The sequence below is a fragment of the Belonocnema kinseyi genome, chromosome 5, assembly GCF_010883055.1.
Source record: "Belonocnema kinseyi isolate 2016_QV_RU_SX_M_011 chromosome 5, B_treatae_v1, whole genome shotgun sequence".
Lineage (NCBI taxonomy): Eukaryota > Metazoa > Arthropoda > Insecta > Hymenoptera > Cynipidae > Belonocnema > Belonocnema kinseyi.
The window spans coordinates 68,117,806-68,128,800 of NC_046661.1; the positions used below are offsets into that span (position 1 = coordinate 68,117,806).

Below are 10,995 nucleotides of genomic sequence, written 5' to 3' on the forward strand. Positions count from 1 at the left end.
CAGATAGATATATAAATAGAATCGACGAAGTGCTCCGACCGGCAATCGTGCATCTTCGACTTTTCAAATTCAGAAGAGGAGAAATGGGTTGCGCGCGCAACTTAGTCATTTACAGCGTCTCCTACTATATTCACATGGACATAGCCCTGTCATAGTATTGGACCACATCTCGTTTCAGATCTGGGATCACTGTATCAGATCTGAAACGAGACGTGGTCCAATACTATCAAAGGTCTATGTCCGTGTGAATATAGTAGGAAACGATGTAAATCACTGGGTTGAGCGCGCAACCCATTTCTCCTCTTCTGAATTTGAAAACTCGGAGGTGCACGATTGCCGGTCGAAAAGTCCTCTTTTATATCAAAAGTTCAACTACTTTGTTAAAAAATCAGGTATTTTGTTAAAAATTCATCTTTCTTTGTAGATATTAAATTGTTTTATGGAGAATTTATACTTTTTGATTAAAAATTACATTTTTCGGTTGAATTATCAACTGTCAATATTTTTTGCTTGCAAAGTCGTTTTGTTTTAAGTGCAAGTGTATTGTTAAAAATTAAAATCATAATTTTTGGGTGGAAAATTCGATTATTCACTTAAAGTTGAACTACTTAGTAAAAAATGTAATTTGTTCTTATTAAGAATTCATAATTATAGTTGAAAATTCAACTATTTGCCTTTAAATTGGGTTAAAAATTCAGCTTTTTTGTAGATGATACTCTTTTTGAATTTAAAATTAAATAATTTCGTTGAAAGTTCATGTATTTTATTTAAAATTTGTCTTTTTTATAGATCATTAATTTTCTTAGTCGAAAATTCATCTGATTGGTTGATAATTTAACAACTATGTTGAAAATTAATTTTTTCTGTTAACAGTTATTTATCTTTATCTGAAAATGTAACTATTATAGGATTAATTAAAAATTAATCGTATATATTGTTTAAGTTGGAAAAACGTTTTTTTGATAGAACATCAATCTTCTTGGTCAAAAATTCACCTTTTCCTTTGAAAATTGAACAATTTTGTTGAAAAATAGGGTTTTTTTTCTTGTCAATTCAATTTTTGTCACAGTTTTTATCTGGAAATTAAACTATATCATTTTTGGTTGAAACTTAATCCTGTGCATTGTATCTTTATCTGAAAATGTAACTATTATAGGATTAATTAAAAATTAATCGTATATACTGTTTAAGTTGGAAAATCGTTTTTTTTGATAGAACAATAATCTTCTTGGTCAAAAATTCACATTTTCCCTTGAAAATTTAACAATTTTCTTGAAAAATAGGTTTTTTTTTCTTGTTCTATTCAATTTTTATCACAGTTTTTATTTGGAAATTGAACTATTCCATTTTTGGTTGAAACTTTATCCTGTGCATTGTATTAGTTAAAACACCAATTATTTAATAGAAAATTAATTTATTTGTTTTCGATTATAATTTTTTTTAATTGAAAGAATTTAAAAATAAAATGTTTTAAATTTAATTTAAGGTATTAAAAATTGAAAAATAATTGATTTTACAAGATGATTCTGAATCCGTTCAAAATTAAAGAATTAATAGATTTATTTTGTTAAAAAGTAAACTTTTGGATTGAAAATTGATATATTTTGTTAATTAGAGTTATTCCTAAAATTGAAAAAACTGCAAAATAAAAAAATTGCCTTAAAATCGTCTTGATTCTTTTTTTTAACTGTCTAAAATCTTTTCAAATACTCACTTAAAATTAATTTTTCAAAATAAAAAATCATTTTCAATTTTGTTAGCAATCACAACAATTTTTGTTATTCTTTTTTATATTTTACAATTCTCAAAAACCTTAAATTTTTTAAATCGTATAAAATCTACATCGTGTTTCAAATTATTTGAAATAATTTCAAATTTTAAATTAATTTTGAATCTTTTAAATTAAAATTGTAGCGTTTAAACTTAAAATTTAGCTTATTACAAAATTAACAATTCAAGGCTTTCTATTTCGAACCATTCTGTTCAAATTTGTATGGTTTTTAACAGTGTTTGTAATGGATTGTTTTAAATGAACGGTCAAATATTGCTGATAATTATCAAACAAGGTCAATTTTCAACGAAATACATGTACTTTCAACGAAATTATTTAATTTTAAAGTCAAAAAGAGTATTATCTACAAAACAGCTGAATTTTTATTGAAATTTAAAGGCAAATAGTTGAATTTTCAAATATAATTTTGAATCCTTGATAAGAAAAAAATTAATTTTTTTACTGAGTAGTTCAACGTTAAGTGAATAATCGAATTTTCCACCCAGAAATTATGATTTTAATTTTTAACAATATAGTTGCATTTACAATAAAACGACTTTGCAACCAAAAAATATTTACAATTGATAATTCAACCGAAAAATGTAATTTTTAATCAAAAAGTATAAATTTTGCATAAAACAATATAATTTCTAGAAAGAAAGAAGAATTTTTAACAAAATACATGATTTTTAAACAAAAAATAGTCTAGATTAATTGTAAGTTTCAAAAATGTATTTTCAACGAAAAAGATGAACCTTCAAATAAAAAAAATAAAAATTTAAACAAAGTAGTTGAACTTTTAATATAAGACAGGACTTTTTTTTACAAAATAGTTACATTTTCAACAAAATAATTAATTTTTCAATCAAATAATTGAGTTTTTATCCAACACACATAAATTCCAAAATCGCCAATTTCTTTATTTTCTTTCAAATGCGGATCAAGGTATAAATAAGACTATTATAATATAACATAATTATAATATTATCATCAATAATATATGTACATATATATAATAGTATTAATATTTATATAATTTATATTTTATACTTGAAGTAACGTAACCTCAAAATACACGCATATAAAGAGGCGCGCGAAGTATTCAAATCATGAGAATCGTCAGTATCGAAATCTGGAAATATTAAAATCTCAATCTCTTCATTTTATTTCAAAGCAGATAGAGATATAAATAGAACCGCCCGAGTGTTCCGACCGACAATCGTGCACCTTCGAGTTTTCAAGTTTGATAGTATTGGACCACGTCTCGTTTCAGATCTGGGATCACTGGTATAGACGCATAGATGGTGTGGTGAGAGGTGGGAGATGTTTCACGGAATCTCGAGCTCTCGAGCCGAAGCGCTATTACTCGGGTACCTAACAACTCAATTATTAGCTATAATAACGCTCGGATTTTTTTCCCGATGGTTTAATTAAAAAGAGCAGCTTAAAAACTATCGAAATGTGTGAAAACCTTGGTTTCGATTTTTTTAGAGTAAGCCCCCTTTCTTCGGCGCACGTCACATATGAAAATGTCACTAGCTCCCAGTAGAACCGGGGTAAATCACACATATAGCCACGTCTTACGGCCGTGAGATGGGTGGCCACTGTACGGAGAAAAATGGATGTTCAAATGTAAATTTTCAAAGGGTAAGATTGTCCCTCCTAACATGCACATATCCATGCCAAATATCTACTATATTTTTGAGATGTTAGGCGTAAACATTTTTTTATATTAAACTGAAACACATTCAGATGTTAAAATCGTCCGAGCGCATGCGCATCACTCATTGCAATTTTACCGCTATATTTGAAGGCTATATATTTTCGATATTACAATTCCCGTGTGGAAATAGCCCGCGTTAGCCCTGGTACAACAAAGTTCCTGGCCGGGCACTGACCGGGCTATGTTTGTTTTTTAAGAGCCTAGCCGTGCGCTGGTCGGAGACTGGCTAGCCAAAATGTATGTCAAAACCCCAGTCGGGGGCTGACTGGGCTTTGATCGGACAAATCTTATGATCGAATGCTCAGACGGTAGCTGGCCCGGCGCTGATTGACAATAATAAAATTGTTAAACTTTGTTTATAACTTAATTACTTTTTCTGATTTCATTACGAAATGGATGCGGATACCCGCATGGATGTTCCAGGATTAAATTTCTGAGTTCCGTTGTTCAAAAAATTGTAATATCGATTAAAAAATGTTCTGCAACGGGAAAAAAACAAAATATCACGCGAAAAAAAATTGTAATGGATTTAAATTATTTATTTTAAATATATTTTATTGATATTCCTGCTAAAAGTTCGTTTATTTTATATTTACATAACGCCGCATAGCAATAAATAATTCGAAAAAGAGAACTTAAAATTTGGTACTTTAACTTTTCTGAACTGTAGCTTATTACGATGGCTTTTTCAACGAGTTTCAACTTGTCAGTTTAGCGCAGTGGTTAGTACTTCCGACTGCTAGGCGTTAGATTTAGGTATAGATATGTACGTTCGATACCCCGTAGCGTTAGAAATTGTACTTGCAATATAATGTTTAAAAATGTAATATATGTATTTACTCTAAACAGGACTATTAATATTTAAAGTCAAAATACTCGCAATCATTTAATATTTATTTTTTAAATACCTTTTTTGTCTCTCAACGACTACGTGAAAATAATTAATGTTGTCTATGTGCTGGTCGTGTGGAATTTCATATATTAATATGCTCCAATTCTGCAGTAAAACAGAATCAAATATTCCATAATTTAGTGAGTGGTGCTTTTCAAACAATTGGAACCCGAATCATTTAAATCAAGTAAAGCACCAATTGATCTTATCTGAGCTACGGTCGGGCTCCCCGGCCAGCTCCCGGCCATGCTCCATGTTCAGACGCTGGCCAGCGGAGCGTGACGATGCTGGTCGGATTCCGGCTTAAAGTCGGGCGCTCCGGCCGTAGAATGGCCAACCCCCCGACTTAAATTTCCATCAGGGTTATGGAATATTACAATTTTTGAACATTTCGAAAGAATGCAGATTGCAGACCATTCGCTCTCCACTTACTTACCCATTTTTTATTTTGAATTAAAAATATTAAACCTAACCTCAAATTGACTGAATGTATCATCTGATCGACATTTCATTCCCTTTATCTGTTTTTCGTTCATGCACGAACAATAAAGTATAATTTTTAATTCACCAATAAGTTATTAAAATTCATTTCTTAAATGAACAGAAATAAGTAAACTCTTCAAATATTTACAGACGTTGTTTGACATAACCATACATGTAATATCTCGGATATTTCAGTTGAACACTTTAGATGTTTGTGAGTAACATCTCACTTTTTAATATCTACAGATGCTAACTTTGAACATCTAGATTGTTGTCCTATAGTTAAACATAAAATATGTTAATCCCGAACATCTAGATGGTACGTTTGAACATCCATTTTTCTCCGTGTATATACAGAGTATCCCAGACTCAAGTATCCAGGCTTATATAGCTGTATCAGGCTGTGTCGATTCTCATGGGTGCATTTGACCACTTATAGCGACACTAACGCAACTACAAGGAAATGGATAACTAACATGTAGCTATGTGTTCGTGCACGTCTGTGTGTATATTATTTGAATATGTTGCATGAATTAAAATCAGAGAAAATAAACGAATTGATTCAAAATTATACAAATTTAAGACGAAAAATGTATAAATACAGTATCCTGCCCGCTGCGCAGCCACATTGTCCTGGCGCATTGCGCACGCGGCTCACTTCGCTCGCAAGTTTAAGCGCGAAACATGCGCGCGACTGTTGCTTCTCGCGCTTCGCACTCGATGATGCATTTATCTCGCGCTTCGCGCTCTATTTTGTCTTTACCTCGCGCTACGCGCTAGTTTTTTGTATTTTCCCAACATTCTTCCACAGGCCTTTTTAAATTAAAACTCAAAACATCCACCACAGTAATGTTGTGATTGTGAGTTCTCTTTTGTTAAAACACCTTTCCTCACGAGTTTGAGTGCACCTAGGGCGCGCGACTGTTGGTTCTCGCACTTGGCATTCGGTCTTTGCATTTCCCCCACATTCGTGCACAAACTGTTTAAATTTAAAGGTCAACGGATTGACCACTGTAATTTTGTGATTGTGAACTCTATATTGTTAACACCCTTTAAGCTTTAGCAAATACATTCTCATCACGTATCTCGTGCTTCGTACTCGATTTTGTCCAAAATGTCAACTTTTCTACATTATCATCAACACTTTTATGTCAAATATAATAAATTTTTTATGTACCTGTACCTGGGATTGCTTATTCATATATTGCAAAATAAAGTACATATTATTGTATTTATCATGTGTTCTTTAATACTTGTTTCTTATTTAGAAATTAATTTTATTATTATTTAAGCTGAAACATGCATAATTTAAATAAATTTATATCCTTACAATTCGTGATATACATGAAAATTGAAACATACTTATTCTTATTGCCTTGTTTTAATAATTATTTTATTTTTCATCTTATCTTTTTCGATTATTCTCGTAGCTTGTATCGTTTGTACAAACATTTTTTTAATGTTGTTTTTCACGAATAAAACAAAAACTACTTATTCTCCCAGGTGAAAAAGTTATATATAATTTATATAGTGGACAAAACACTGATATTTTTCATTTGTTTTACATAGAAAATTTCAAAAAAAAAAAATGAAAAAATATCATTGTCATTCCACACTATATATAAATTATATATAACTTTTCCACCTGGGCTATAAAAAAAGTCACACATGGAAAATTTTTAGATCTTTTTTAGGTGGACAATTTTTGTGTATTTATCGCTTTTTGTATCTTGCTTTGTTTGATCACAAAATTATATACCACTACTATACTATTCTATACTATACTATACTGCCACTTGAAAATACTATAACTTTGATCATTTTTATTTTATCAAAAAAAGTCATGGGAATAATTTGTTCGTATTTTTGTCGAATACAAATAGCTCGAGAGAGAATTTTCAGATTTTGAAAAAAGTGGTCTCAGCAGTTTTTAAAATGCTTTAACTTTTTGAATTTTTATTAAAAACGGCTAATTAACGAATTCGATATTTGTTTCTGGTCTCTTAAACTGTGTGCCAAAACACAATCCAATCATATTAGTCTTTCGAAATTTATCCGGTATGCGAACGACAACGACAACAACCACGACGATAAATAGTATTTAAATTTTCTTTTAGTATGAATACAATTATTTAATCATTTATTATTATCTTCCAATAAACTTAGTAACTTCACAGTTTAATATTCACAATAGCAATTTTGGCAACAGTGACGCTATATCCTGGCTTATCCTATTGTACAAATAAATATATCAAACTTCACAACCAGAATTTTCTCCGTGTAAAAGCAAAATCCTTTCGATTTTCTAGTTTTTATATATTGGTTGATACTTTGGGCTTGAATATAGTAACATAAAATCAGACAAAAATATGTTGGCACCTTTGGCTTTTTGTGGATTTTTGACCGTAAAATGCTATTTTCTGCCAATATAATTTACTCAATTGAACTAGAGTACACGGCAACTACATGGGCCAATATAGACAGCCAAATTCTTCACAACTTTTTAGCGTATTGAGTCATTTCTTCAATGAAATACAAAGCCCAAAACAGTATTTTTGTCCAGAATTTTCAAATATCTTAAACTGAACGTAGATTAAAATCCCGCGTGGTGATTCCAATTTTTAATTGTGTTAAATATTTGCAATGTGTAGTTAGCGATCGTGTTTACAGTTGTACATAATCTATATAATTATGTGTAAATAAATATAAATCAAGTCCAAAAATAATATTTAAAATATTGGAAAGTATTCAAGAGCCACATTCTTATTTTACCGGCAATTAGCGGTCTCCAATCTGCATGCAGATTTCGTAAAAACACCCTAGGATTAATAATCCGGATACTTTCATACTTTTTAATTTAAATTTATCACGTATACATATAATTATCCCTGGTGATTAGACTCTTATTAATCTTATTATCAAGCGTTTTTAAATGTGCAATTATATATTTACCAAAAGCAAAGCAGAATAATGTCGTAGCTAAACGGTTGTATCCTCTATTGAAAAGGTCAATGATTCCAAATGCGATAAATAATCCCAACATTAAAGCTCTAAAATGTCTTTTGAATGAATAATTTATTTTATGGGTAAGTTCCATTTTATATTGAAGAAGCTATCGTACACAAAAATGTATTTTTTACATTCTAGGAGAGGATGCTTCTGATCAGACCGTAATACAGAAGACTACAAAACCGGTTGCAAACGAGCGCACTCCTGAATCCTACCTTAGGTAGATGAAAACTGATGACGAAAATCTAAGATTCATGCGACGTTATTTGACCCTCCTCCTTTGCCAGAGTAGTGGCGCTGCATTTGACTTACAGAGACAAACCTCGAACGATCTCGAATCAAGGGCAGGCCTTCACAGTATATAAAATTTTTCAACATTAATTAGAAATTCTTATATTTCTTACATTTCAATCTGCGTACTTTTAATCGATTTCACTAATAATTTTTCATTGTTTTTTTTGTAATAAAAAATGTCATCTTCATTTCCAACCCCCTATAATTGCACAATAAAAATTCGAAAACTATTATTTCTTTACTAATTCATTTCGACAAGTGTTTTCAAAAATGTTTTTAAAATTACTTAATTCAACCGTTCTTATTGTCAAAGCATCCGAGGTTAGAGTTCATGTCCAGTGATCACTATAATTTTCATGCTAGAATGGGAATTAGCTGTTACTAATAGCGTATTCGGTTATCCTGCACTGGTGCACTCCAATCTGCACCGAAGCAGGTCGGAGTGAGAAAGAAGAAATTAAAAGGAGCGAACGGAGTGCTCTTGGAGTACACTAGTGCAGAAAAATGATTGCACTATAAATGTATTCAGTCCTCTGTTAGTAAAGAGAAACCCCAGAAAAATATTGTTTGTAAAATTTTAAAAATGGCCGAGATACGTGATTCTGAATTTTTTCATACTTTTTTTGCATTGGGTTCTAATTAACCGATTTAACTTTTTTCGTTCTGAATTTTTTGCAATAACATGTACTTTCAGATGCGAAAAATTTCGTAAAAAAAAAACTTATTTCCTCTTTTTTTGTACACCTGAAAAATAAAAATCGCGTTTATAACAATACCTCATTTTCATTTTTTTTATTTTTTGATCACATGAAGATCTAAATGTGTTTTCTAAGTTCTATAAGTTTCATAGTAGGACAACCAGTATTTCACATGAAAATATTCGCACCCTAGTCCGGCATGATGATACATCCAAGATCTACTTTATCGACGTTAAAAGTTTATTTCCTATTCCTACAGTATTTTACTAGAAAACTTTCTTCGTAATTATAAACATTTTGATATATACAAACGTTCCTTAGTGCTTTCTGTATAACTTTCTGAATTCTGAACACGATATCTCAATCCGTGTGGACGTAGTGAGGACCAAAGAAATGAAAATCATTCTACACAAAAATTTCATGAACGAACTTAGTCACGTGATCTCGACTTTATCGACGTTCAAAGTTTCTTTTTTTCTCCGCTAGAAACCGCAAAAATACTCCAAAAATAATGATAGGTTACCCAGTGGGCAAAAAAATTAAGGATGGCCTAGAGGCGTCTTTGCGACATCGCTAAGACATCTTACATAACATGTCTTTTAGTCATCCTAGGGGTGATCTTAAAACGTATAATGTGAGTAAAAAAGATGTTCCGAGAACGTCCATGTCTTCAAGACGTCTTTTGGTCATCTTTAGGACATTGGACGTCTTAGAAACGTTGCTTGGCCTGACATAGGACGTCCTAGGAATGTCTCAAGGACGTTCTTGGGATTTTTATAGTTTTGTGCCCACTGGGTAAATGTGTGTAGATACTTATTTGTTGATTTTCAACGAATGTGCAAATTTTATTGCTTATATTAATTTTTGTAAATGTTTAGACGATTTAGTCCTGAATTTGTGTCAGTGCTCAATATGCGCTAATAAAAAAATCTGAAATCCATCAAACTAAAAATTATCTGCAAAGTGCTGAAACTCGAATGGGAATATCCTATTTTATCAATATGTAAATAAACTTTCTTTACCATTATAAACATATTGATGTATACAAATGTTCTTTAGTGCTTTTTATATAATATGTCAAATTTTAAACACGACATCTCAATCCGTGTGGACACAGTGAATACCAAAAAAATTCTCATAACCAGGGACTAGTTTGGACACGTGGTCACCGAAGAGCATGCCATTAATACTCATTTTTAAAGCGATTTTTGAGTCAAAGATCCAAAATATTGTATTTAAAAATAATTTTTAACAACCCCTGGTCACCAGCTTGAATCCGCCATTTTGAATATTGATACAATAGTTGAAGCTTTTAACTAAAAACAAAAACCCGAAAAATCATTTGTAGATAGAAATATTGCGTAAAAATTCGTAGTTTAAAATGACGTGTCCGAAATTGGAAGCAGGATTTTTAAAATTAATGCGATTTCAGATTTATTTGAAACTCATTTTTTAAAAACATATTTTAAGGTGCAGATTCCAAATATTGTACTAAAAATAGTTTTATTAAATCCGGATCGCCCTTCCTAATCCTAAATTTGGAATATGGCATTTTTAGTACAGTTTAATTTTTGTATACAGTATTTTTAATCCGTTACTCAAAAGACGGTAGGCTGAAGTTGTGTCCTTGCATCGATTCTCCAAAGCATATTTTGTCCCAGGCGCTATTATCTTCAGAATGTAATTTATTGGGCGCGTATTATAATATCAGCGAAAAGCACACGGTAAGGAGAGATGTTTTAAATGGCTTGCGTCAACAGTTGGAGTAGCAGGGGTCTGTACAAGTATACAACTGTTAGTAGTTAAAATAAACAATATTTTTGTTGAACGCAATATAAGAAGACTAGTAAGATAAGGTGACAAATAGAATATTTACATAGTCATTTTATGTTAGTCTCCCCTTTTGTCGTCTATCATGAGTTTTTTTGCAAGAACCTAGGAAAAAAGAATCCATTCAAAAGACGACTCTGTAAAATACGTATCTGTCATTTGCAGATTCAGAAAGTTAAAACTGCATCGGTTTGCGACTATGTGAATCGGTCACTTTCTCAAGTAGCTTCAAATCTGCCATGTAATACAATGACCATTTCAAGCAAGGTTACATTAAATCGGTTTCCCAGTGGGC

The 10,995-nt window shown here is 31.2% G+C and overlaps 1 protein-coding gene across 1 annotated transcript in view; it reads right to left on the bottom strand.

Moving 5' to 3' along the window:
* LOC117173285 (estradiol 17-beta-dehydrogenase 2) overlaps positions 1 to 8,105 on the bottom strand; it is a 41,794-nt gene extending 33,689 nt beyond the window's left edge. The window contains exon 1 of the mRNA XM_033361768.1: positions 7,822 to 8,105. Coding sequence (XP_033217659.1) covers positions 7,822 to 7,966 — 145 coding nt within the window. The 5' untranslated portion in view covers positions 7,967 to 8,105. The remainder of the gene's footprint in view (positions 1 to 7,821) is intronic.
* Positions 8,106 to 10,995: the final 2,890 nt, after the last annotated feature.